This window comes from Exophiala spinifera, assembly GCF_000836115.1.
Source record: "Exophiala spinifera strain CBS 89968 unplaced genomic scaffold supercont1.8, whole genome shotgun sequence".
Lineage (NCBI taxonomy): Eukaryota > Fungi > Ascomycota > Eurotiomycetes > Chaetothyriales > Herpotrichiellaceae > Exophiala > Exophiala spinifera.
In genome coordinates this window covers 567,959-595,362 of record NW_015622520.1, presented here as the reverse complement: position 1 = coordinate 595,362, position 27,404 = coordinate 567,959, and the positions used below count along the sequence as shown (strand labels likewise).

The window sequence follows — 27,404 nt, the reverse complement described above, 5'->3', positions numbered from 1 at the left end:
TACAAGAATCTCAATCATTAAGTTAATGCTGTCACACCTCACGCCTCACTCTCAACGACTCGATAGCCCTCGGCCAATTTCTTGTTAATCTCCTCGTTCTTATGCTGCAACAACGACAATGCGTAGGCCGTGTCGTCCCATTGTCTCTTGTTCACGCATCGACCGAGTCTGGCCGCAAGTTTATCGGCAAGGTTCTTCGCATGTTTGTCCTGTAAAAAGCGCGAATCCAAGCATTAGCCCATGATCGATTTATGTGAGCAACAAAGGCACAGTGGCCTCCCGAATAACGGTATCTGGAATACCCGCCTTGCGGGCTGTAGAGAAAACAGATCGAACGTACCTTTTCGATGAAACCACACAAAAACTTGAGAATTCTCTTAACGGCTTCTTCTTCCATGACTCCGCCCTCCAAAGGACCATCTTGAGTGAGAACACTGAACATGTCCACAAATTGGTTATACACCGCGTTGTCCTTGGTCGCCAATTCAGTAAAGAACATGCGAGCAAGGTCGGCGATTTTCTTGTCTCCGTCTTCCAGACATTTGGCCATTTCACCCAGTTGACCCTTGACTTTGACTTGTCCAGCTAGAATCAAGAACGTCAGCGTCATCAAACACGTCCGTTTGACGCTCTCGTCGCCATCATTGAGTCTTCGATACAGGAAATCCGTGTTTTCGTCAATGAGGTGATTGAAGCAGACCGCCATGTCGCCGAGGGCTATCACGGCGTTCGACCGGACGATTGGATCTGTTGATCGTTCAAGTATAGTAATTAACAGAGGCAGGTTCTTTTCGCAGTAGTCGCTGCTGACGCACATGAGCTTGGCCAAACACAAAGTCGCCTGTGCCTGGAGTTCACGGTCTTTATAGGCCGCGTTATTTGCACAGATTTCCGTTACCAAAGGGCCAAAATTTGCAAGGAGAGAGTTCTGCCCGTAAAGAAGTTCCCGTTCTCGAATGTGAGCAATGGCTTCGGTAAAGTCGTCCTCAGTCGTGCCTCCGATCATATCTAGTTCATCCTTCTCTTCTTCTTTCTGCTTTTCTGCTAACACCTCTTCCGCGGCGGTCTTCTTTCTTCGAGCAGGCGTAGGACCGGCCGATTTGTCTGGCAAAGTGTTACTGGCCATGGACTTGTTCTTTTCCTGCTCGTGTTTCCGCCGTTTGAAGTCAAGCTCGCACAATTCGAGATGAACAATCTGTTTGATCGCGATATGACCAACAGTAAAGAAGAGTTGAGAAAGAGCGAGAGATGGCTTTTCCTGGCCTTCTTTCGAGGCCTCAGGTTCTTCTGGGCCGGGTTTGTTATCACCTTCTTCCGCTTCGTCAACATCCATTGCCTCAACCTCTTGAGGAGGCTCCGGGCTCGGCGTTCGCGACAGCGAAGACATGGTCTTCGTTTGTTGAAATACTAGTCGAGTTTTCTGCCTCAGCACTTCCGAACATAAGACGTCTGGGTGATCGGACAGAACATAAATGGCGGAAATTGCTTGTTCAGCCATTCCGTACCAGTCTTTGCTAGGGGACGTAGTCAGGAGAATCGACGCCAGCATTCGTAGGACTTCGTGGTTGTTGGACATCCTCGACAAGCCAGCTGATGCTGTCTTTTCTTGGGCCTTCTTCGCGACTGGTATCATACGTCGCAATGCAACGCAGGTGAACTTAGCAAGGACAAAGTCTTGCCTGCCCAGATGTCCCAACCCTATCCGCAACATGGTGTCAATCTCCCTGATGACGACCTCTGGATTGGCCAAAGCTATCATTCCAAGGACGATAATTGCACCTCTCCGCTGAGATTTAGAGATTTCTTTGTTGACTCCATATACCTGCCACAACTTTGAAACCACTAACTCAGAAATGTGTCCGGCTTTAAACATCGTCGCTAGCAGCTGTTCCAGCGATGTCAGTTCTGCAGGAGTAGCACCAAACGTCAAGCTGATCATGTTTCGAGCGACAAAATTGGCGGAATCGTTCGCGGTGAACATATCTGGAGCGTCGAAGAACAACCCCTTGTAATTCTCGATCAGGTGAGTTTGGATGCCCTTTCCTTCGTCACTATTTCCCTTGGTCCAGATTAGTCGGAGCATACGTCGGATACCTTGACGAGCGGTCTCGATTTTGAAAGCATCGATAGTCACGAAAAAGTCCATCACGTCGATGACTTCGGTTTTGTTTGGCGAAGACAGAAGCTGCACTGCAAAATCTGAAGAGTCGTGGATCACGTCAATAAATCGCAATGCCTCTAGGTAGTACTTGCGAGTCAGCTGGAGTTTTCCCAACACTTCCGAAGTTGCAGCTTCTTCGGCGGCCTTTCTGGCAGCCTCGATCCTCTCCTCCTCAATCATTTCTTCTGGTTCGTCGGCTTGAGCATCGGGGTTCTGTGTCGCATCATCCAAAAGTTCGTTATCGACCCTTTCCTCGCCGTTGGCCATCTGGGCTACTCCAGCTTCTTCGGGTGGAGGTTGCAGAGCCTCAAGTTGGGATTCTACAGCTTCTAGCCGTTCGACCCAATCCTTCCGCGACAACTGACCACCGTGCATTACACTGAAAGGATGCGAAGCGACAAGTTTCCTGAGCAACTTGATTGCATTCCGACGCACATTGCTACTCTTGTCTTGTAGACTCTGCATAGCAAGCTCGGCAGCGTGTTGCCGCCGTTTCGGAAATTTCTGCTCCAAGTCGCATATCTTTGTGAAGACCTGCATTGCCTTGACTCTGCAGAATGGGGCTGTGTCCAAAAAGCGTTGCTCGAGTGTGTCGAAGAATGCATTGATCTGGATCTTAGTAGTCTCACTTTTCTCCTCTTGCTTGCTGAGATCGGCAAGAAGATTGCCACAGACCTCAATGACTGCACATCTCAAGGTGTAAGACTCGCTATCCAGGAATTTGGCGAGAAGACCCATCTCTTTGATGACTAGTCTGGGCTCCAACTCTGACAGCTTGATAATGAACGTAGATACTGATTTTGGGCCTTTTGTGTCATTCTGGCTGAATTCCTTCGCTGCCAATTCTCTGAGGATCTCCGCAGATAGCTGATGATAATCGTACTGTTCTGCCAGGATGTGTAGAAACTCAGCCATCGGTTCCGACAGGTGCTCGAAATAGGTCAAATTCTGTACGATTGATGTTTGTGCACCCAGTGCATGGCCGTGGTGTTTTACAGCCACACAGAGCACCTTGAAGCAAAACATTCGGACTGGGGTTGTCTTCACCCTGGCCTCGCTCTCCATAATCAAGTATACCGACCTCGTGAACAAGTTCACGAATGTGTCTCTGTCGGAGGTGGTCTGAAAGATGCGGTTCAACTTCAGCTTCATGACCCGACACATGACATCCATTGCTCCTTGTACTTGGCCGGCAGAATCCCAAACATCGTCTTTGGCAGCTGACTTGGATTTTGCTCCTTTCCCTCCTCTTCTTGGGGGGGCCGAGTTCGATTTCTCCAGAGCTTTTGCCTCGACACCTGAGATTGCCCATTGGAGAAGGAAGGCGTACATCTCCAGGAGACGTTTATGTTGGGTAATGGTATCTTGCTCGTCATTTTCAATATCGTGATTCGCAACGTCCGCTGTAGTTGCGAGGCCGGAGACGATAAGGTGGAGTATCTTGCTAAGAGACTGGGTAGAGAGGACAGAGGATTGCCTAGATTGAACCCGTTTAGCAGAGGAATCCCGGAGAGCTTTCATATGATAGTAGGGATGGGAGAAAGCATACTTCAATAGAAAGAGCAGGGTGTCAAAGATAACACTTCTTCCCAGAGCCTCAGGGTTCTCTGCAATTGCGTCTATCACCGGGTCCAGCGCATTGTTGACAAGGTCTGAGGTGAGGCTGTCTGGGTCGTTCTCGCAGTCGAGCAATTCGGAACTGGCTTCAGGAGTTGGAATCTTCGCAGAATCGCTCAGATACAGTTTTAGGGATTCGTTAATGTCGAATTCGACCTGGTCGTCCATTTTGAAGGTGGTCGTGGTGGACCGTGTGGAAAGGTGAGTGAATTCACCACCTTTTGTTGCCGGTGGGCGCGGTATAAACAAGGTGGGCGTTCACCGCAAGGTGATTATCACCTTTAGAGAAATTATATCACTCAGAATCGAGATATCGGTCAGTGCAAACAACAAGACCACGCTCACTGTCGCCAACATAACGATTGTTTAGTCGTCAAGAATTGCTCACTCGCATGCGCACGCGTATTGATTGGTGCGATTTGTTGACAGCCGCTTAATCGGGTCGCTCTCCCCACAACAACACAATGAAATTGGTGGATGCCCGCAGAGCCGTCCTGTGGTCTCTGCGACCAAAAAGGCCGACTGCTATAAAATCAACACGCCCAAAACACTCAAAGAACAAACATTCACAATATAATGTTGTGCTAAGCTCCCCCGACGCGTTGGAAGTCGAAGACGTTGAAGAGGAAGGAGCTGACCCAGCGCGTCGCGAACATCACCGATTGGAGGCTGAGACGCAGCGGGCCGCTGCAGGAGAATTTGCAACTGCAAGGTCTCACATCCTGGGCAAGAGACGGCGACTCGACATGGGGCAGCCAGACATTGCCATCCATGAGGATGCCGACGACGTCTTCCATGACGCTCGTAATTCGCAGAAACTGCGCAGACACGAGATGCACCAGTCGCACTACGACGAGGAAGATGAATCCGTCGCGGGGTCCTGCTCCGAGGATTCGGAAGAGAGTGAGGATGAGGTTGACGAGAGTGTCATGGAAGACATGCGTAAACTAGAGGAGAGTTTCAAAGGCATCTCTGAGAAGTACCGCCTGATCAACCGTATCGGAGAAGGTAAGCTCGTCGTGCCATCTCAACTATGTCGATGTTAATGATCCCTAGGAACATTCTCGACGGTGTATAAAGCGGAACAACTCCCTCAGGCCGATGATTTTGACCAGGAGAACAATGTGCCCGAGGAGGTGCTTGATGAAGATATGCCACCATATAAGAGGCGGAAGACCAATTCTACAGACCTGCGGGTGCGATCTCGACGAAGGCCGCAGATTGTGGCCCTGAAGAAGATCTACGTTACTTCGTCCCCTCATCGAATCCTCAATGAACTAGAGCTGTTGCACGAATTACGAGACTCGCCGTACATTTGCCCCTTGTTGACGGCATTTAGACACCTCGACCAAGTCGTTGCTGTGCTGCCCTATTTCAAGCACCTGGATTTTCGACTATACTACCGCGATTTCTTGGTCAACGACATGCGTCACTACTTCCGTAGCTTATTCAACGGACTGTGGCACGTTCACAAAGCAGGAATTTTACATAGAGACATCAAGCCGACGAATTTCCTCTACGATCACTCAAAACGACAGGGAGTGCTGGTTGACTTTGGTCTTGCTGAGCGTCAGGGCACAGACTGGCAACAGTGTCTTTGTACGGAACTCAAGGAGCGACGGAAAGACAGGTTCCTCAACTCAATTGCCATCCAGACGCTGCAGAACCAACCTGATCTGATGTCGAACGGCCATCCCAAGAATGATAGTCGACCATCTCGACGGGCAAACAGGGCAGGCACACGAGGTTTCCGGGCACCGGAAGTTTTACTCAAATGCACCTCGCAAACCACCAAGATCGACATCTGGTCTGCAGGTGTTATCTTATTGACACTTTTAGCACGAAGATTTCCGTTTTTCAACAGTGCTGATGATGTCGACGCTATGATCGAAATTGCTTCTATTTTTGGCCGGAAAAAGATGAAGGGTGTTGCTGCTATGCATGGCCAAATATTCGAAACCAACATTGAAACCATTGGCGAGCGTGGATTTACGCTCGAGAAGATTATCCTGTGGGCAAGCTGTCGAGAAAAGGAACATGACCAGTTGCGCGCAGGCGAGGCGCAGGCTGTTTCGTTCTTGGAAGGCCTCCTTGAACTTGACCCTGCGAAGCGATTGAGCGCAAAAGAAGCCCTACAGCACGAGTTCTTCACGGCACCTGTCGAGGACGAAGAAGAGCGCGCAGAGCGTGAGGCCCAAGATGCTCTCGAAGAACAGCAGAGACTAAGGCGTCGTTGACCGCGTTGTCACAGCAATTTAAGGTGTTTGAGGAATTCATGACAGCGAGTGGAACTGTATTATTAGCATGCTATATACCCCTGGGGCATCGGACGGCAGGGCATTGCATGGTGAGGCCTGTGTGTTTGAGGGTGTTTTGTTTTGACGAGATGAAAAAATGTCCTCGATCCGAATAGAGCGCCATTTAATACGATTAAAGAATGCACTCTCCGCTTTCAGAGTCCAGTAGACACTACATGATCCATTGTGATGTTGAAGGCACTGAGAACTGTTGTTCTCGCACTCCTTTTGATGAAATGTCACTAACGAACCACATCAGAAGCCGGTCGTTGATGTCATGACCAACACGAAGCAAATACGAGCACAAAACTCAAAAGTGGATCTAGACGCGCTGATAACAGCGACACCGGCATCGTCGACAGTTTCCAACCTACAGAGAAGCTGCTCAAGTTTTCTAGACTTCCAGATCCAAGGTTGCACGCTACCCAGCACATCTCGAGAGTCTGTCGGACTAGGCTTCTGAGGCTTGGGCAGTGACGGAAATCTCTCAAACCGTCGAGAACATCAAGAATCACATCAAGTCGCCAGCTCCGTTGATCAGATCCGCCGTGCAAAGGGTCTTTTGACGTTCTCACCGAGGACTAACAAGTGCTGAGAGCTGAGAGCCCGGGCCTATCGTGTATTTGGGGGGTTGCACGCACGGACAAAAGTCAATGTCAAAGTCTCGGTATCACGCAAAGCCAGTCACCTTTGATGCAAAGACACCCGAGACGTCTTCTCCTGCCGCTAGCAAAGACGTTCAGTACACCCAGAGCCATGTCGACGGCGCCGCCACTGGGTTCAAAGCCAAAGCGCCCGCCTAAGCGGTTCGCGCCACTTGATCCGACAGCACAGCATGACGAGACTCTCCCGAAGCTCAAGGGTATCGTATTCGATGTGGATGGGACGTTATGGTGAGTTTACGCAAATCTCAATCCGACCACTTGCCTACCTACCTACCCACCCATCTACCTACCTACCTACCTACCCACGTATACCCTTGCCTAGCACGGAGGCAGTTTGTTGGTCGGTGCGAAGCTTCGTATGTATATGGGCCGACGGCGTCTAATGGTGACCGGTGGTACGGACAGTCTCCCTCAGAACTACATGTTTCGCGAGATGCGGTCTGCCTTGGGCATCCCGAAATCCGTCGACATAATTGACCATCTACGCTCTTTGTCCAACGAGCCCGACGGGGAGCATCCCGCAGCCGAACCGCCGCATGCACCCCTTGACCCGACGCAACCGCCTTCTGAGGAAATGCTCTCCCCGACCAGCGACACCGACCCGGACCCGGCGCCGTCATCGCCCCAGTCACGCGCGGTAGGTATGATCAAGGCCATCGAGCGTCGGGCCATGACCTCCCAGCGCCCTCAGCCTGGGTTGCAGGAGTTGATGGCTTACCTTACGAGCCGCCGTGTGCCCAAGGCGTTGTGTACGAGAAACTTCCCGGCCCCGGTGCACCATCTTCTCAGCAATTTTCTGCCGGACGAGAAGTTCCATCCCATCATAACGCGGGAGACGAAGGGAGTCCAGCCGAAACCTAGTCCAGAGGGACTGTGGACGATCGCGACGCAGTGGGGACTTGATAAGGATGTTGATGACCGCGTGTTGGACAGTATCACGGTTCGGAGTGGTCCGGAGGGCGAGATTGAGGTTGATCCGTTGGAGGTCACGAAGAGGGTGCTCGGGTCGGGCTTGATCATGGTGGGAGACAGCATGGACGACATGGCCAGTGGGTATAGAGCTGGTGCGGCGACTGTGTTGTTGCTCAACGATGAGAATCAGGAGTTGGGAAATCATGAATATACTGGGCTGTGTGTGAGGAGGCTGGATGAATTGATTGGTATTCTAGAAAGGGGTTTTGAGGAGAAGAGTTCGTCGTAAATACATCTCTGGACAGCCTACCTTTTCTCGCCCAGGAGATAACTGCTGGATGAAGAGTCAGTACATGAGTGATCCGCACCTATGGACGACGATTCTCTGCATCCCGAGACATCTGCATTGTTAGGTGATTCGCAGCATATTCCTCATGCTGTGATCCAGACGGGCTGCAGGTCATTAAACAAAAGGAGAGAGATTCACCCGCCGTCTTACGCAATGTGCATCCTGCCCTGACAGCACGCGGGATGAGGGAGTAATGAGTCCTTGGGGAAGCAATGCAGACCTGTGACAGGATTGCAGCGAGGCAACCTCCTACTCATACGTCCAATGATGTATGTCACAGCCACCAGCATTCTCGTGCATCGATATCAGAACCAAGAGCACAATATGTCGAGACACGGCGATGACACAAAACGATTCGCGGCCTCTGGGACGGTGCGCTGGCAAGGACGGTATCGAATGGGCGAATGAGATTGGCACAACAGGTGCTGAAACTTCTCGTCACCTTTTTGCCTGCACACCACTGCCGTCGCCCGTGCAACGGGAGCAGGGGTTGCTTTTCGCTTTCTCCCTGTCCGTTCTCCTCAGGCCGGGTGCCCACCGGGCACAAAGTTGAAAGGCAGCGGCTTGTGGAGACAGCGGATGGCGGCAAAGGCCCGTAGCTGGAAGCCATTCGTCCCGCCAACCGTGAAGCCGGATCTTTCTGTGATGGCACCTGTGGGCGGTGTTGATCGTGATTGTAGGATAATTTTGGACTTTCGTTGGGCACAGTATCGAGGCGGTCAACAAAGCATCAGCTTAGCTCGCTCGCTTTCGCACTTTTTCAAGCAGGACTCACATCAATGTTGGATAGTCGTTTGCAGATCGGGTCCAATCAGCGCTGTGCGACCTCGGATTTCACAGCAGCACCATTCAGAACCTGGCAGCAGATCTGTGCACAGTCGTACAGATAGGAATACCCGTAGCTTGTAGCGAAAAGCCCGTGCGTGTCTGGAGAAGGATAAAAAGCTGGAGAGAGCTTGGGCCGGTATACGACGCCTGTCTCATGATAACCATAATTCAAGGACGTGGCAGACATTGGCTAGGATTCTGCATAGTAGGATCCTGATGCTCCGTCCCAGTGAATGAGATGATGTGTTCGGAAATGGACCAGGATGGAGGCGTCAGCTGGAGGAGGCAGGCTGACCCTGGTGAGGCATGTTGAGCCTTTCACCCGCAGTTTCCTGGTAGGCGTGACGAGCTGTGTACAAGTTGACTGGCACCGGAACGCCGTCTAAGTTTAGCGGCACTTTCGTACCACTGCACCAATTGGCGCCTCTGAGCCTCGGGGTATGCAGCTGGTCGACAGAGCCTTAGAGAGCCTAGACAGCCTAGACAGCCTCTGCCCAATCGCCCAATAGGTACCTAGAAGTATCGTTAACCGTCGCTCACCAATTCCCGACCCCTACTCCTCTCCCCCTCCTGCTGCCGCGCTACATCTCACAATCCCAGCTGTCCGCAAACTCATCCACCTCCATATCTGTCGACTCGCTTTAGCTGTTCCCTTTACTTTTCCGAGCCAGTACTTGTCATGTGTTTGCTTGTCAGTTGAGTCTTTGATTTCTGGCCAAAGATACCCATGAGCGTTCATCAACTGCGGTCCTTGTCTTCCAATTAAACAAACGGTGACCATTTGTCTCAAGCAAAAGCCGTCCACAAATCTCCCAGCCTCACAAATCTTCCACGAACGGATCCTGATCCTGTCACCTGTCCGTCAGTTCTTGAGTGGAATCCTCCTTGCGATCGCAAACCCTATGTCGTGAACAACTCTGGTTCTTGTCACTTCGCAGACGTTCAATAACTCTGGTGGACATCCGTTATTTCCACTACCTGCGGCCTTTTGTTTACATTCGACGGAAAGCCTCGCACTAAGAAGTCCCTCTTTCACCGACAGTACCGGCAGTCATGCAACGCTGCAGCCTCACAGGAAAATAAATAACCGATCTGTACAAGTACGAGTGCATGCGCTACAAGTTCCGCGCATGTTCTCCATGAATCCTCTCTACCCGCGGTAGCTTCAGAATGGGCTTTACCAGTCGACGCCCAATTCTGCCTGCGCCTACCGACTCGGAATTAGGTCCGACTGACGACACTGGAATTGAAACCGACCTGGGTACTGATCTCTCACGGAGGACTGACAAGACATCCGATACCATCCCGGACGACGGTACACCCATTACGATCACGACCGCACCTAAGCATAAAGCCAAGGGCAAGCTTACGAAGACCCGACAACAATCCCAGACTTCTCTCCTTATTGAGTACTTTGAAGGGAACAAGGCATCCGAGTCTGGCCAAAGACGACCAAGTCTGCGGGTCCGATACACCCCGTCTCATTCCAGGAAGAACAAGGACAAGGGGGAAGGACACATCTTGGTCACCGAATCTAAATCAGCTCGGCGACCGTCACAGAGTCACCGTATCGTCCTGGGAGGCAACGACTCTCTTGCCGAGAATCCCATCACGAGCGACATAAGTTCACTGGATCCTGCCGACGATCTTGTCGCTGCCGCACCGGTTGAAGTCGAAGTATTGCAAAGCACCCCCAGCGAGCTTTCAGACAGAAGCCCTTCTCCGGAAGACAGGTACATTGAACCAGGATCAGACATCTCTTCTATGCCCGCTGAGAGCTCCCTCGGACCACATCAATCTATCAGCATGGTTCCATCAAAAGAGACCGGTAGTGGCGTTAAAGGTACTTCTTATGACGGGCCTATGCTGAAGCCACCCGTGATCCCGGCGGAACGCAATCTAAGTAACGAGCGAATCACTCAAAAGGTCATAGAGAAACTCAGCAACAAGCCTAGACCATCCACGAAACGACAACACAGCAGTCAAAGTGGAAGTCGCAGCAGCGTCAGCAGAGAGGCTGAAGAACCGATTCGCGAAGCTCGAATTCGTGTCACTAAGCCTGCCGAAGATCAATCCGCTCCGAGTGCCACAGGATCTAGTCTTGTTAGCGGCTCGCAGCTATCTGCAGACCATCGGTCCGCCGACCAACGTTCAGTACGCTCCGGTGCTTCGAACGTCTCCATCACGAATAACCCCAGACTATTGCAAGCAGTTGAAGATGCCATCAAACGCATGATACTACCCCAGCTTGATGAGATAAGAAGAGATCAGAAACACTCCCATCGCTCGGGTCATGATAAACTAAATACACCTTCAGACGTTTCTTCCAGTACTATTTCTCGAGACGACAGATCACGGCGTAAGTCGTCAGGGAGCAAATCAAAGCGACGTGAAAGTCGTGACTCGGAGTCTGGCTTGGCTGTAGGCTCTTCCCGCCGCCGTAGAAGTCACAAGGTTGAATACGACTCACCATCCGAGCAAAGCTACGACCAAACGGAGTCGCTTGATAGCAACAGCATACGCGAGGAGAAGAAATCCCGGAAACATCGAAGTCACCGCGCTCGAGACGTCGCCTCAGGAGCTCTTGGTGGAGCAGCCCTGACCGCGGCGGCTCTCAAATCTCATGATTCTGGTTCGAGTCTCGAGTATTCAGAGCACCGAAGACGGCGGAGAAGCAAGAGTCGCAGCAGTCGGAGTACCAGCATTGCAGAGAAGGAAGATGCCTTCCAAAAACACCACGTTCCTCCTATGCCATTTGTCAGTGATCTCGGGACCGACTTGACTCGAAGTTCCCTAAAGTCCTCGAATGATGGCAGATCTGAGACTCCAACCCGACGTGAGGTTCGGGAAGTAATACGTGGCTCCCCCCTCGAAGCCCCTTCACCAGGGTCGTTTACACCCACGCGAAACTCTTTTGACCTAAAGAGAGGACTTGGCACCCATCATGGCAATCTCTCAGAACATAATTTGTCGGGACCTGATATCTCATCCAGGAAGGAGACGCTCGACGAGGACGTAGCTGACCGTTCTGGGGAAGTGGACGATGTTGACTTTGCGACTCATGGCTTTGCTGCCCTAACTGATCCTGAGCGAGCGAGAGCATATGAGAGAAATCTGCATCAACAGCATCCGATCAGAAGGGGTCTAAGCCCTATACAGAGTGTTGCTAGCTATCAAACCACCGAGCCTAATCGCACATCCATCATGCACGCAAAGAGTTCTGAGTCTATCAACTCACTGAAAAAGACTTCTCAGATGGACGACCAAATATCCGTGTCCTCGATATCGTCGGCACCTAGTACTGATTTGGCTCGCTCTCGACGACCTCAAGGTATCAGTCTGGAGAACCGCAGTGAGATCATGGGACAACATCCGAGTTCATACGAAAGCACACCACGGCAAGCAGAGGTCGATGTTTTTGAAGAACAAAGTCGCGAAAACGAGAGTTACCGCGATGAGCCTTACATTGATAAGGTTACGGCTGGACAACAGGTTGGCCAAGTATCAGGCGCGACTGCAGAGTATGTAGAGTCTCCAACAGGCGTAGAATCTGCCGTGGCATCATTGATTGAGCCATCGGTTGTTGATTCTGCCAACCACTACTCACCGCGTCTGAGTCAAGCAGACTCTTACGGCGCGCAAGAAGATCAGAGCCCATATCACTCTCATCGAGGAAGTCCCCTGAAGCACCAAGTGTCACATCACAGCTTAGGCGAACGAAGTTTTCCCGGAGGTATGGACACAATGAATTCCCCTGCCCAGAGTCCTGCCCGCTCGATGGATCATTTCGACGCTGTTCCTGCTCAACCAGCCGTTCAATCAGCAAGAAATCCGCCTTTGGATCAATCCGAGCGGTCACCAGACTCAGACATCACAACCAATCCCTCGATCATTAGAGGCCCCATTGGTGGTATAGCCCAAGGTAGTACTGATCACTGGCCTTACGACCCGACACCGCCACGTTCACATGCAGAGCTGGTTCTCCCGCCAGTGAGCAGAGACATAGGCTCTGCTGGCACCGACCTGATTCCACAAGCGTTATCAATTAATCGTGGCTCCGACTTGGATCAGAAGGGTGACCTGTACTTGAAAGCACCACCACTAGCAACACCACCTGGAGGCAAGGATGAAGGCTATGAAACTGGTGCCAATGCTCCCTCACCTGGCCCGTATTCCAACAAGGAGAACTTCGCCGTCAATGCTCCTCTTGAGGACGACCCTTTTGCCACCGGTCGGGACAAATATGTCAGCGGCTTGTCTCACGGCCTTTCACCAATGTACGATAGTGCTTCTGGGCGCGGCCGCGACAACATCCAGTCAAAAGATATTGTCGCGCTCATGGACCATCTGACAGTGCGTGATGCCCAACGCAATGCTCGAGACACGGAAATTCTCGTGACATTAGTCCGGAGTGCAGCTGAAATGAGAAACTCGTTCGAGGACATGAAAAAATTCATAGCTGAACAGGACGGGATGATCATGGACACGGCTGATAGACAACATCAGCAGACACAAAAGATTATCAGTGGACCTCGGCCACAACCGGTGACGCCTCGCGCTGCCACCTCCGCAGCTTCGGAGGAGGAATTTCCCTCGAAACGGCGCAATGTCTTTCAACGAGCACTCCGTGGCCTCGGTGCTAAGAATACGCAAGAGCTACAAAATATCGAGAACATGCTGATACGACTCCTTGACGAGGTGGAAGGACTTCGAGCTATTCAGTCCACTACAGTCCCCCAAAACCAGCCCAGGTCTACGAGTTTAGCCTCAGCAGACAATGCCCAACCTCCAACTGATACTGGTTATGAACCAGAAGGACAGGCCGGTACATCGTCTACCGGAGACCGTTCTGGCTTCTTTTCCAACAACTCTTCTCGCCAAGCAGACTACCGGAATTATAGCATGCAACGAGATGCTTCGAATCGAATAAGTACAGTGATGGAAGGGGACGAGGAATATGATGATTACGGCAATGGTCTTGGTACAGCTACTGCTGGAAATGCTCAAGCCATGTCACAAGCAACCCCAACACGAGCTGATCCTGGTCGACAAGCCAGAGGCGGATCGGTACCTTTAAATACGCCGCCTCGGACGCATGTTCCACACATGGGCTCGTTGAGTAACGACAACACTCCTCAGCATTCCGCAAATGACGGCTCTAGCCGTAAGCACAAGACATTTTCGTCTTCTTTTATTCCCAAGATGGTCTCGAGGTGGTCCAAGACTACAGCCTCAACGGACAATTATCGAACAAGCAACCAACGAATCCGCCCATTCTCTGAAGTTTCTCGCTCTGGCTCAAACTTGGGAGAATACGAGTACGAAAATGATCCTCAAGGTGACGATCGAATTCGTTCTCAAGGCTCATTCCAACAAGAACACTATCAGGATGAAGAAAATCGTCCACGTTCTCCCCTGTTACCCAGCCAGGTGTCAGATAACCCTAAATACCAGGCACACCGGAACAGCATGAATCTTCAACACCCTCAACCTCGACAAGGTCCAACGGGACGGTATCAGTCTCGGTTAGAATCCGAGGCCCAGCTCTACAATGACGAATTCTCTCCAACCTCTCAGGCCTCTTTACATTGGGATAACCAACCTGGCTTGCGAAACCCAGATGGCGCCGCCGCCATGTACGGAGGTCATGTCAGCCCGAGCTCTGATTTGACCTACTCCAGAGATGCCGGCATACCCCACGACAACAGAAGCGCTGTGTCTTCTCAGGGTCCGCCGCGGCCACCGAAGATTCCAAACGATGAGCCTTTGGTGCCTCAACGCCCTCCCAAAGAGATGATGAGCCCTCCTCCTTCGAATCGACAACAGACTTATGTCGATCATGTAGCTGCTGCACGCGCAGGTAGTCCAGCATTTGACAAGGTATGTAGTGTTATTGGGGATCTCCAAGCAGAAAGTTGCTCTTTGCTGACTCTCAAACAGTCTCCTGTCGCAGCTTTGCGATCTCCCCAAAGTCAAGGACGCAAGCCCTCTGGACCTAGGCCACTTATGGCAGCAAGTGGCTCGAAGGGTGATATGAACACTGTCAAGAGAACTCGATTCAGGGGGAGTCCCAATCAGATCGACAGCGAGGATGAGGCAATGGCGGCGTATTGAGCCAAGTTGTGGTCCAGCCTTGGGTTGGAATTTTCAAGGTGCATTCGTGCCTACAACTGTACAGTTTGACTCAAGACATAATGATTTGATCCAACTCCTGGCGAGTGGACCAAGGCCGCAAGGCTGGAGATGATGATTTGATGTATGTAAGATGGAAGGGGCTTTTACATTAGGATCAAGCTTGAGTCGAGCTGGTCTAATTTTTCAAAAGCGGGTAAGTTGATTTGAATGTGGTAGAGAGATGGATCATGGCTCTCTCTCTCGCCTTTAGCAGCCAAAATACAAAAAGTAACAGCACTTCTCACTCGGATGGTGACGACAGGAATCTTTGAACTTGTTTTGAGCACGTACAATGCGGTGTTTTTGTGTCTGTGGCATCTGATGATGTCGATGGGACTTGGCAGAGAACAAAACGGTTGGGATTGCGTAGCACATGAATTTTTCTTTCGCGCGAACGGTCGATGAGGAAAACGAAAAGATAGCATTTTCGGCCTGACATTATGAGGTACAATTTTTAGAACTGAAGCTGGGAACTGAGGAACCTCAAGCAGTGTTCGTGGCAGACTGGAAGCCTCCCCTCGCAATCAACGCGATCCAATCCGGCACGGCCCTCAAGAGGGTGCCTCGCTCGAGATCCGCGGGGACGTAGACGCTCCCGCTCCTCCCCGAGAGCACCTGGGCGACGACGGCGGCGGCGACGTCCCGCGGCGTCAGCACGGGCTGCCTGGAGCGGTTGAGCTCCGACTCCCACGAGGCGATCAGCGGGGTGCGGGCCCACACGGGGTGCACGATCGAGGCCTGGATGCAGTGGCCGTTGTCGTAGCGGTGGGCGAGTTCCTGGACCAGCGACTCGTGGAGGGCCAGCACGGCGGCCTTGGTGGCTGAGTAGTCCGCCAGGTTGGCCACGCCCGTGTAGCTCGACATGCTGGCCAGGGTGACGACGTGGCCCTTGCGGCTGCGCAACATGACGGGGAGCACGAGCCGGAGCAGCGTAAAGTGCGAGAGCACGTTGATCTGGAAGATGCGCGAGAGGTAGCTGTCGGGCGTGTCGAGGATCGTGTGCGCCTGCGCGATCCCCGCGTTGTTGATCAGCACCGTCGGCGTAATCTTGTGCTCGTGCAGCAGGTTCGTGACGGTCGACGTGATCGATTCGGGGGATGACAGGTCGATTGTGTGGTGCGTCACTCGTGGGACTGGTTCGGGACGTAGGTGATACAATGCACAGGTCAGCGAACCGGCGCGGCGGGGGGGGAAGGAGGAGGTAGCCGTTATCATAATCTCCCAAGGCATATAGTAGGTAGGTATCCTTTCATTTTGTGTACACGTGACAACACAGTGTACTCTGTATGGCGAGGGGTGATATGGATACTGTACCACGGATATCCCGTACAAAGGTGATGGGTAGGGGGTTTATGGACAGTGTGGAAGGTGTGGGTCAGGGTGATTGGTGAGAGAGTGATATGTGATGGAACGTCCTCCGTGGTACGGATGGATCAAGGTAGAGAAGGTAGATGATAGGTAAGGTAGCAGGGACTCACGCTTCTCGAGGTCATCAGGCAATTCCTGAATATCCAATACGACAATGTTGGCCTTCGTCTGCGCGGCAAACATCTTGACCATTTCCCTGCCAAACCCAGAACAACCGCCCGTGATGACGATGGTTTCGGCACCTTCGCCTTCGGTGTCGAAGGACCATGGGACGCCTTGTTTCTTGACGTGCCAGTAGTTCAGCGCCAAGCGGTTCAGGAACCTGTTGAGATGGATGACCACGCCGATCCCGAAGAGGACTCTGAGCGCTCTGAGAGGCGGGTCGGCACGGAGAGTGATGCTGTTGGTGGTGGTGAAGGGAATGCGGAAGGGTAAGGGGAGTGTTGATCTGGCGGGGGGCCATGGGATCTTGGATAAGACGGTCGGGTTGAGACTGGCGTATAAGAGAAGAGGGCCTGTGATGAGTGGTGAGAGGAGAGATTGTTTGACGGCGGTGAGACTGAGGGGTGAGCTGTGCGAGGAGGATTGAGATGACATTTTTCGTTGGTGAAGAGAAGAGAGGATACGCTGGTACGGGAGTGTGTGTCGGTGTCGTCAAGGTGTGTACATGGAGTTTGATCGCGAAAAGTGAAAGAAGGTGTGTCTCGAGTGGTGAGACTTGAGAGTAGAGAGTAGCTTGGAGACAATCTCAGATGTAAAGCACCTCGGCAAAGGAAGACGAGACATGAGGTTGCTGAATTGCTCCTTGGACGCCTGATATACGGGACACACACAATACAATAATATAAGCAACGACGTCAACTAAGGTGCTTCAATTGAGCAATGGCCGATGATGGTCTTTTACTGGACATTCAAAGCATGTAGTGACCGAAGTTCAAGGGTAAAGGCGAGACCTCAATATTAAGAGATCTACCAGAGCCACAGGCAAACCCGCCTAAAGGGATTAAGGCACCCCCATAAGGACCGCCCCAAACCCCTCCAAGCACCCTCTCTATCATTCATTATAGTGTCGACTGTGTGAGGACCATGGAGTAGCCCTCCCTAAAGTACGGAGTATGTAGATACCTAGGTACATATCATTTTGGGTCTCGCTAGTGTTGATGAAGAGGCGTATGCACTTGATTAGTCGTCATCCAACCCCGCGAAATCTCCGCAGTCTAGTGAGATTTCGGCCGACTTGCCAAAACGTCCCGGCACTCAGGGTGCGAGTGAGCAACAGCCTCGCCATGTACGCATCGTTGTCAGCACAAGATGTTGTAGCACGAATCCCAAACCCTCGGCAATGGCTGGTGTCGAAGAGTTGAATCCGCAACTGGAACCACGACGGGCATGCCACGAATGTAACCGAAAGAAGACAAAATGTGACATGAGGCGGCCAGCATGTGGTCTCTGTCTGAGGACGGGCAATGCCTGCAACTTTCCCTCGAAGAGAAAGAAGCCGGTTCCTCGAAAACCTCTGATGAAAGCTCAGACCCGAAAGATTACCGAAAGCTTGTCCAAATTGTTGGCAGTCTTAGAAAAGGCGTCACGATCAGACGGGGAAAGTGAGGTCTCGCAAAACACCCCGGAGGTCTCTTCGGCATTGGTCAAAGACTCTCTCAAGGACCTTCTCGTCGAAATCAAATCGCCGGAGGAACGATCGAGCTTGCCAAAGGCAGCCACCTCTGGGAGCGCCGAAGGAGATGATGACGACATTGAAGACGAGAGCATCGGGACTGATGAGGCTGACCTGTCCCAGACAGACCCTGATACCTCAAAAGCAGAATCGGTGGTCTCAAGCACGACCCCTGACACCGGAAATGGACTCTCATCTTCACTGGCCGCGGATCTAGTCAATCTGTTCTTCGAAAAGGTCCAGCCGTGGCTCCCACTCTTGCACCGGCCACGATTCCAAGCACGCTATAAAAGTAAATTCCTTGTAGGCGGGGATTTCATGAAAGGCCTCTCCCAGGACGAACGACTCCTATTCTACAGCATGTTTGCCATGTCGGCCCGATTTACGAAACATCATCGATTCGATGCTATCCTTCCTGAAAACCGAGGACAGATGTTCGCGGAGCGAGCCAAAGATGTCTACATCCACAGTCGTAATCTGAGGACTCCCTCGCTCATGTATCTGCAAGGCTGCATCCTCCTTGCGTTCTACTTCTACACCTCCGGGCCAACCCACCAGGGATGGCTGCTGATTGGAGTGTGCGTCCGGATGGCATACGACCTTGGCTTATTCGAGATCGACGACGAGGATTCGACACCAGTACGTCCTGTCGATCACGTGGAGAAAGAGGAACTCAGAAGAGCCTGGTGGTTGGTATGGGAGCTGGACGCTTTTGCTTCAACGGTCTCCCGAAAACCTTACGCGATCGATCGCAAGAGAATGTCGGTAACGCTGCCAATCTCGGATGAAGCCTGGTTTTCCGAGATCGATGTGCCGTCTGCAGAGCTCAACTTCCTTCCAGGCCAATCTTGGAGATCTCTCCACGGCTGTCCAAATCAAGACGAACGGGCGTGGTTCCTAGTAGCAAACAGTTTCATGGCAACTATCCATGACAGGCTGCAGCAAAAGCAAGAGATCACCCCAGACGAGAAGTTGACGTTGGAGAATGAAGTCTGTTGTTTCAAGCTGGCACTGCCTCGTTCACTCCGGTTGGATGCCGACACGTTAACGTTCAATTCACTATCCTTCTCGAGGTGCAATTGGGTCATCGGTACCCATCTCATGCTCATGACTACATCTTTTATGGTTGCCGGCATTATGACCAGCGACAACGATGACCGAAGCACCGCAGGTGCCATGTCGCCTCTGCGCCAACGCGCAATTGATTTGTCACGAATTATCAGTCTCTGGGACGCCAGATATATTGTAGTCGCCCACCCTTTCCTGGCATGTATGATGCTGTCCCCCTACGCGATAGATGACAGTGCCTGTAAATCACAAACATTGGTCTCCTCGACACATGACCTGGCGAAATTGGTAATCGGGCACTTTGGAGAACGATGGAAGCTTGGCTCTGTCGTCCTAGGTAAGTTCCACCATATGTCGTCTCATCTTCGGACGCCGGACGCTGACAAAGATTCTTACATAGAAATTGCCAAGATGCTCGAGCAAGGGGGACCACGCAACGACGAGGAAAAGCAGTTCGTCAAACAATATGCGGTATTCTTCCGCATCCCTCGACTCCGTGGCAATACCCCGGCATTCCTCCAGTCCGACCGTGGCCAGTCCGACAAGCCGGCCTCGATCGTCGGCGATGAGATGGTGCAAGGGGGCAACCCTGAAATCCAGCAGCAACGACTCCAAGCTCTGCCACCTTGCTCCTCCATCGATATGTCCAACCAGCCGGATACACCACAGTATGAAGCCTCAATGTTTGACCCGCAGAACTTTCCACAACTACCAGCCAATGCTTACGATCCAATCAACGAGGTGGACCTGGGCTTTTCCGATTTTTTCGGTGGCTTGCAGGATACAGATCTTGCCTGGCTGAAGTGAGCGAATTTTCCATCTAGATTACGGGAAGATTGACAATCCACGAAGCCGACAGGGAACAATTTTCGGGGCCAGTGAGCCTCGGTGCCCCTACGTTGAACAGTAGTAAATCAGGCGCGTGTTGACACGTGACCTAAACTTATCACGGCGCACCGTGTTTCACCGACCCCAGATCCGCACAACTGTATTGTATCACAGTATCAGCAAAGCCCCCCCCAGGCCACGTCGCCTTGTCCCTCGGCTTCCCCGCAAGATGTTCGCGGGACTCGACGGTGCTGCAAAACGCCGCCTCATGAACGACCCCATGACGTTCCAGAATCAGCCACGTCTACCCACCACCTACCAGTCAGTATATGATGAAGTGATCCCATGGTGCTCTCACCAGGATCCTCGAGTGTCCATATGCTCTCTGCCCGTGAACACAACCGAGTCAGTCAGCGCAACTTAATCATTGAGAAGGCCACAATGTCGACGAGCAAAGTTCGAGTGATCCGACTCGCCCACGTCGTCTATCAACATCCAGATCTCGACCGAGCGCTCAAGTTCCTATTCGACTTTGGATTGGTGGAGGAGCACCGGACAGATACTCGCGTGTATCTGCGCGGCTACGGCGTGCAACCTTTCATCTATGTCGCCGAAAAGTCTCCCGACTCGAAGAGACATTTCCTAGGCGGCTTCTGGGCTGTGGAGAGCGAAGAGGAATTTAAGAAGGCGGCGTCGAAACCAAACGCTTCATCTGTCCAGAACATCGATGGTCCCGGTGGAGGCAAATTCGTCACCATCGACGACCCCCATGGCTTCAAAGTCGGCTTTGTGTACGGCCAGAAACTGAGAAAGGCCGATCGGCCACCACCTCTGGAGAAGACGGAGCCTGTGTTCAACGGCGCAGAAGAGAAACCTAGACTGGGAGCCTGGCGTAGATTCCAGCGTGGTGCCAGCCCGGTCCACAAACTAGGACATTACGGCTTCATGGTCCCCGCAAGCACCTTCGAAAGCTCAAGGGACTGGTATACCGATCTTATGAACCTCAAGGCTTCAGACGCAGTCTTCGATCCAAGGACAGGAAAAGATGAGACTTGTTTCCTGCATATTGATCTTGGATCTGAATATACCGATCATCATGTAGGTTACAGCCAGCGATGCCAAGAGATGAGACAGAGCTTTCAAAGTTGACGAAAGGCTAACTAACACGTACGTTTAAACGCATTTTGCAGAGCATATTCTTCGCCGCTGCTCCTGAAGAGGCACCTGCCCATGTCCATCATTCCAGTTACGAGGTAGACAATTTCGACACCGAGACCATTGGCCACGACTGGCTCAGAAGCAAAGGGTGGACAAATTGTTGGGGCATTGGTCGCCATGTCCTAGGGAGTCAGATTTTTGACTATTGGTATGTTTTTAACTCTACACGCACGCTTCATCAACGGGGTGACATCCACACCGATTTTGAGACCCGCGTTCCTCCTGATCTCGAGGTTTTAGAAAAGAAAACATGCTGATCTTTGCCCTGGCTGGGATCGTTTACAGGTTCGACGGCTCAGGAAACATCGTCGAGCACTATTCCGATGGAGACCTGGTGAATGAGGACACCCTCATGACCAGAAATCCAGCTGCACCCGACACGCTACATGTCTGGGGCCCAAATATGTAAGTGATAACCTGCTACTATTATTAATAACTCCTACTACCTACCAGTCTTCCACCACCACCACAACCCCCTTTGCAACCTGGAAATATTTCTTCTAACGAGACTAATTTTGTTACGTTTCCAGCCCACTGGCATTCGCTACCGGTCGAATCGAGGATGCAGGCAAAGAGCTGCCCATGCCCCCAGACGTGTTGGAAGGGAGACCGGCGAAATTGCCCTTGCCCGTCGTGGCTTCTTGAAAACGCCCGGCGGGGTCTGTAACAAGCCAAATAGCACGATTTCACTATGTATCAAATCACAATTCACAATGAATGATGTATTTACGGTAATACTTGACTAAGTCACTTTAAATAGCAAGTAGATTCTCCCTAGAACTTACTACTCTTGCCCGTGCGTGGTCTTAAGAATACTGTATAATCATTATGAAACCTTGAGTCAGCCGAATGAACAATTCGCACATGAGAGTACATGCTACACGAGTAGGTTACTTAATCGGTGGTATATTTATATAATCATGCAGACGTTTCTTCCAACGAGTAATGTAGTGGACTTGTCACTAGTACTACTGCAGTTAAGTTCTAACATCAACAAAGAGACTAGACCAAACTGCGTAATTCCGCGGGTGCGGTTCTGTGTACGGTAGTCTTCAGAGGAGGATCTCCGCCCACATTAGTTACTACTGGTAGTAGTTGGCAGAATTGGATGAATTACAGACAGCCAGCCCTGTTTGAATCGATTCTACTAGATCTACCTCTATTAGAAGTCAGACCCGATCCTGGATCCAAATCAATTCTAGTTTACAGTACATACCCACTGTCTGCGGCCTACTACTACTAGTTATTCAAGCCCCCTGCTATAAGGCGACGAAGGAAGGCATTGCAATCCATCCTAGTACTTTGAAATCCGGGGGCTCCCCTGAACTCGGGAAGTCCAAGTTGTTTGACAAGACAGAAAACTCTTAGACGATTCGAGCAATTCGCCAACTTGAACTTGTCATTAAATGTCAATCGCAGCATAGAGAAAGCGAAAGTGCTCGTCGATGGCGTGACATTGCTTCTTCTTATGCATGGCTACTACTTATCATTTGCGCATCCAGGTCGCTCGCTAGGTGAACTGGGCCCCAGCATTCATTGGTGTCACTGCTCAAGAAAGACAACTTCAGAGTCTAGCCATCAAACAACAACAACTAGTAAGGACTAGTAACACTTCCTGACGGAAACTTGCATCACTCAACTAGTTAACTGTCCAGCCTGTTAGCCGAACATGACATGCCACAGCCACAAGAACTCCCAGAATCCTCCCGCTGAGAAAGAGTCTTCGAGCTCTGTTTGAAGCAACCACTCCAGGATATTGACGTAGTCCTGTAACGGTCGCTGCTCTCGCGATACTGCAAACTGCGTGCAGCAAGGCGTCCAGATTCTCCTCAAAGAGATGTCTTCATAGATCGTAGCCAGTTTACTTGACGCAGCAAGTTTCTCTAGACTAGGATCGTACAGCGGTGTTGAAGTGTTTGCAAAATTTTGTCGGGTTTTCAGGTGAGGATTTGGATCCAGAAGCTCTGTACATCCTGGACTCCAGTTGCAGCAAAGATTGACGTAGCCTTGTTGCTTGACATAGCTGGGTTGCCGATGCTATTGTGAATTGGATCCTCGACGTGCCATGCTTTAAGAATTCAGGAAAACCACCATTGATGGAATATAGTGGTCGTCGTCGTAATGGTCGATGATGTATGTCAAATATGTAATTGCTTCGTTGCCCTTGTTGGGTGACAACAATTTTTTCCCAATCAATTTGTTTATGACTTCTTCCTCAGAAGCGTACATAGACGACCAATCCCCATCAATGCTTTGATGAAGGATACTAGATCGCATGGGTCAGGCCTGTTTGGCTTGCGAGGGCAAGCAGGATTGTGTTGGTGACCAAAATGACGAGCAACTTTAACACTCGGTCGGAAGACATCAACCATTTCGTCGATCCCTGGTCAGCAATGAGCTCGCGAAAGGTTGCAGTTAGGTTCAGACGAACAAAGCCAATAATTCCTTATTGGCCTACGTCTTCGAAAGACTCTCCAAGGAGGCCTTCAAAGAATCTGTAGTTGAAGGCAGGCTGACCAAATTAACAGTCGGGACGATGATTCCATGTAATTATCGTATTGAATACATGGGTCGAGGGCGATTTATGTTTCTGGGAAGGACGCGGGAATCCATATATATAGGCCGGGTTCACTGCCCTCACGCTGCTGGCTAAATTTCCTCGTGGAAAAGTGGCAGACTTGGTGGCTGTGTGCCATCCAGTGGCTACTCTGAACGAGAGAATCCGACTGGGCTCAACTCTGGGACACAGAGGGTGCCGAAATAGATTTCAGATATTCCGTACGTTCGTCGAGAAAGCGCCATCCATGCAATAGGATGTGCATAGGCCTGATAAGGTGACTGTCCCATAAAATAGACATAGGCAGCAGTTGCTCTAGAAATACTCCACGCTTGTAGCACGGATTGTGGCTGCGCGCAGGTATTCGTCCCCACGGGACGCAGACGTCTTTCAAAGGTATGTATGTATGCCTACAGAGGCAAGGGGGAAGAGAACACCTGGCGACTGTCCGCAATTCCCATAATCTTCAGATGCGCCATGCAGAGTGGCCATAACAGAACGACAGCTTTCGCGTAGGTCTTGACCAAGTCCTTCGACTTAGCGCAGTACGAGGCAATGCTCAGGACCGCTTGCTTCGCCTATATAGGCATCGTGCAAATATTTAGCGATTGGTCTCTTTACCAAGGCTGAGATTGTGAAGCCTTCCTCAGCCCCTTAAGGGTGACATAAATAGGGCTGTGAGATAATTGGTTGAGGCCAACTCACTTGGGCATTGCCACGTACATTTCAGCCTCATCTGCCCAAATGACATCCGACAGAGAGATATGGCCCTCCAGACACTCTCACTCCTCTTGCTGAGCTTATCCAGCCATCCTCTCGCTGCGTCCTAACACGAGATGCGCCTGCGCGCACCTCTAGAATCACGGTCGCTGTCAACCACGAATCGTCTTCGAAGGACTGCTTCCAGAAGCCTCCCGATAGCTTCGCAACAATGCGTCTCCTGAAAATTTTGCCCAACAGAGACTTCTGCCTGACCGAAAGGCTACCCGACAACGCGATCCTTCAGTATGCTATTCTCTCACACACATGGGGAGATGAGGGTCAGGAGGTCACGTTTGAAGATATGGACAAAGGCTCCGGGCGAGACAAGGCTGGATATGAGAAGCTTCGCTTCTGTGGAGAACAGGCCAGACTGGATGGCTTGGAATACTTCTGGGTGGACACCTGTTGTATCAACAAGAAAGACATGGCCGAGCTTTCGCACGCTATCAGATCTATGTTTCGCTGGTACCGTAACGCAGCTCGATGCTATGTCTATCTATCAGATGTTTCAACAAACAAGAGGAGACGAGGAGACAGGGGCACAAGGGAGACATGGGAACACGCCTTTCGGGAAAGCAAATGGTTCACTCGCGGCTGGACTCTTCAAGAACTTCTCGCCCCAAGCTCGGTAGAATTCTTCTCACAGCAACGCAAGCGACTTGGCGATAAAAAATCTATGGCACAACAGATTCATGAGATAACGGGTATTCCTAAGTCAGCGTTTCAAGGGGCCCCTTTAACTCGGTTCAAACGAAAAGAGCGATTTTCGTGGATGAACCATCGCCAGACCAAGCTCGAAGAAGACAAAGCGTATTCTCTACTCGGAGTTTTCGACGTTGACATGCACCTTCGTTACGGCGAAGGGATAGCGAGTGCATTTAAACGGCTTGATGAGGAGATCGACAAAGTAGAGAAATGCATCCAAGAGTTACGCCCTACCGATCCCCATGACGATAAGAAGCGAATTGAGGACACCAAGGGTGGCTTGCTCGAGGATTCATTCGTACCGCTGGGTCCTGGAGAACTCCGAGTTTAAACAGTGGCATAGTGACCCGCAGAGCACATTTCTATGGATCAAGGGCGGGCCCGGCAAAGGCAAGACGATGCTTCTCTGCGGCATCATCAACGAGATGAGCAAGTCGATAGTCAACAAGGCCATCCTGTCCTACTTCTTCTGCCAAGCTACTGATTCGCGGGTCAACAACGCTGTTGCTGTGCTACGAGGTCTAATATATATGCTTGTCTGTCAGCGGCCGTCGCTCATCTCGCATGTCCAAGAGAAATACAAGCACGCAGGCAAAGACCTCTTTCAGGACCAAAATGCTTGGATAGCTTTGTCCGAGATTTTCACCAATTTGCTACAGGACCCGAGCTTGGACAACACCTATCTAATCATCGATGCGCTCGACGAATGCGTGGAAGGTTTACCTAAATTGTTAGGCTTAATCGCGCATATGTCTTCTGCATCCCGTGTCAAGTGGATCGTCTCTAGTCGAAACTGGCCAAGTATCGACAAGGATCTCGATCCTGCGACGCTCAAAGTGAGACTCTGTCTTGAACTCAATGAAAAATCCGTCTCCGCTGCTGTTACAACATACATCCACTTCAAGGTGGACTGGCTCGCGAAACGACACCGGTACGACAGCGACACACGGGACGCTGTCCTGCGTCACTTATCGCTGAATGCAAACGGCACGTTTCTTTGGGTGGCCTTGGTCTGTCAAGAGCTCGCTGATATCTCAGAGTGGGATGATGCTGAAGAAATGTCCAAGGCATTTCCGCCGGGGCTCAATCCCTTGTATACGCGTATGCTGGACCAGATTGGAACTTCAAAATATGCCAAACTCTGCAAAAGTATACTTGCCGTCGTCTCTACCGTGCGCCGGCCTATCACGCTAGATGAATTGAAATCTTTTGTCGATATGCCTGCTCGACGTTCTGGAAATTCCAGCGCTCTAGCGGAGATTATAGAGCTTTGTGGCTCTTTTCTGACGCTCCAAGAACGTACTATCTTCTTCGTTCATCAGTCAGCGAAGGATTTTTTAGTCAAAGAGCGATACAATGATATTTATCCTTCTGGAAGAGAACATATACATCAGTCTATCTTCTGGCGATCTCTACAACTCATGCTGGATAAGCTGAAACGCGACGTCTACGGCTTAGGTGAGCTCGGAATTTCCATCGATCAAGTCAAGCAACCTGACCCAGACCCGCTATCACCAGCGCGGTACTCGTGTGTCTATTGGATCGACCACCTGCTCTGCTGTGATCACGCAAGCAACGACCTCCGAGATGGTGGATCCGTCGACAAGTTTCTGCGTCAAAAGTTTCTCTACTGGCTCGAGGCTCTTAGCCTTTGCAGAAGCATGTCCAATGGGATAGTTTCCATGGCGAAGCTCGAGACTCTCATTCAGGTAATCCTTGGACTAGCTATGCCATGTACATAAACTACATACTGATATATTCTAGGGAAGAGCAGATGCGCCCGCGTTAATCGAACTAGTTCGAGATGCGCATCGATTTATTATGTCTCATAAGTGCGCGATAGAGAATAGTCCTCTTCAGGCATATGCGTCCGCGCTCGTGTTCAGTCCGACTCGTAGCCTGATTAGGGTTCTTTTCAAAAAGGAAGAACCAATGGGGTTCAAGATAAAGCCGACTTTGAGAGATGACTGGGGTGCATGTCTGCAGACGCTCCAAGGTCATCGTGGTTCTGTCATATCAGTCGCCTTCTCTCATGACTCGACACGACTCGCGTCAGCATCGTACGATAGTACAGTCAAGATCTGGGATGCAACCAGTGGCAACTGCCAGAAGACCCTTCAGGGGCATATAGACTGGATCATATCAGTAACCTTCTCCCATGATTCAACACGAGTGGCGTCAGCCTCGAACGATAGAATGGTTAAGATATGGGATATAAGC

At 51.2% G+C, this 27,404-nt stretch overlaps 9 protein-coding genes across 9 annotated transcripts in view; 7 read left to right on the top strand and 2 right to left on the bottom strand.

The window, feature by feature from the left end:
• Positions 1 to 38: 38 nt before the first annotated feature.
• Positions 39 to 3,946, bottom strand: PV08_10226 (uncharacterized protein; the record flags this gene model as incomplete). The annotated part of the gene is made up of 2 exons (XM_016384541.1): positions 39 to 209; positions 341 to 3,946. 2 exons carry the CDS (start codon positions 3,944 to 3,946, stop codon positions 39 to 41), a joined length of 3,777 nt encoding a protein of 1,258 aa, XP_016231143.1.
• A 296-nt stretch (positions 3,947 to 4,242) lies between these two features.
• Positions 4,243 to 6,015, top strand: PV08_10225 (uncharacterized protein; the record flags this gene model as incomplete). Its single annotated transcript, XM_016384540.1, has 2 exons — positions 4,243 to 4,786; positions 4,835 to 6,015. 2 exons carry the CDS (start codon positions 4,243 to 4,245, stop codon positions 6,013 to 6,015), a joined length of 1,725 nt encoding a protein of 574 aa, XP_016231142.1.
• Positions 6,016 to 6,831: 816 nt separating this feature from the next.
• On the top strand, positions 6,832 to 7,941 carry PV08_10224 (uncharacterized protein; the record flags this gene model as incomplete). The annotated part of the gene is made up of 2 exons (XM_016384539.1): positions 6,832 to 6,968; positions 7,146 to 7,941. The coding sequence occupies 2 exons, from the start codon at positions 6,832 to 6,834 to the stop codon at positions 7,939 to 7,941; spliced, it is 933 nt and encodes a 310-aa protein (XP_016231141.1).
• Positions 7,942 to 9,999: 2,058 nt separating this feature from the next.
• On the top strand, positions 10,000 to 14,943 carry PV08_10223 (uncharacterized protein; the record flags this gene model as incomplete). The annotated part of the gene is made up of 2 exons (XM_016384538.1): positions 10,000 to 14,709; positions 14,770 to 14,943. 2 exons carry the CDS (start codon positions 10,000 to 10,002, stop codon positions 14,941 to 14,943), a joined length of 4,884 nt encoding a protein of 1,627 aa, XP_016231140.1.
• Positions 14,944 to 15,486: 543 nt separating this feature from the next.
• PV08_10222 (uncharacterized protein) lies at positions 15,487 to 16,968 on the bottom strand (the record flags this gene model as incomplete). The annotated part of the gene is made up of 2 exons (XM_016384537.1): positions 15,487 to 16,136; positions 16,482 to 16,968. The coding sequence occupies 2 exons, from the start codon at positions 16,966 to 16,968 to the stop codon at positions 15,487 to 15,489; spliced, it is 1,137 nt and encodes a 378-aa protein (XP_016231139.1).
• Positions 16,969 to 17,713: 745 nt separating this feature from the next.
• PV08_10221 (uncharacterized protein) lies at positions 17,714 to 19,921 on the top strand (the record flags this gene model as incomplete). The annotated part of the gene is made up of 2 exons (XM_016384536.1): positions 17,714 to 19,451; positions 19,515 to 19,921. The coding sequence occupies 2 exons, from the start codon at positions 17,714 to 17,716 to the stop codon at positions 19,919 to 19,921; spliced, it is 2,145 nt and encodes a 714-aa protein (XP_016231138.1).
• A 462-nt stretch (positions 19,922 to 20,383) lies between these two features.
• On the top strand, positions 20,384 to 21,805 carry PV08_10220 (uncharacterized protein; the record flags this gene model as incomplete). The annotated part of the gene is made up of 4 exons (XM_016384535.1): positions 20,384 to 21,040; positions 21,133 to 21,308; positions 21,446 to 21,565; positions 21,691 to 21,805. The coding sequence occupies 4 exons, from the start codon at positions 20,384 to 20,386 to the stop codon at positions 21,803 to 21,805; spliced, it is 1,068 nt and encodes a 355-aa protein (XP_016231137.1).
• Positions 21,806 to 24,648: 2,843 nt separating this feature from the next.
• PV08_10219 (uncharacterized protein) lies at positions 24,649 to 25,515 on the top strand (the record flags this gene model as incomplete). Its single annotated transcript, XM_016384534.1, has 1 exon — positions 24,649 to 25,515. One exon carries the CDS (start codon positions 24,649 to 24,651, stop codon positions 25,513 to 25,515), a length of 867 nt encoding a protein of 288 aa, XP_016231136.1.
• Positions 25,516 to 25,609: 94 nt separating this feature from the next.
• PV08_10218 (uncharacterized protein) overlaps positions 25,610 to 27,404 on the top strand; it is a gene marked incomplete at both ends in the record, with an annotated part of 3,148 nt that continues 1,353 nt past the window's right edge. Inside the window, one exon of the mRNA XM_016384533.1 lies at positions 25,610 to 26,893. Coding sequence (XP_016231135.1) covers positions 25,610 to 26,893 — 1,284 coding nt within the window. The remainder of the gene's footprint in view (positions 26,894 to 27,404) is intronic.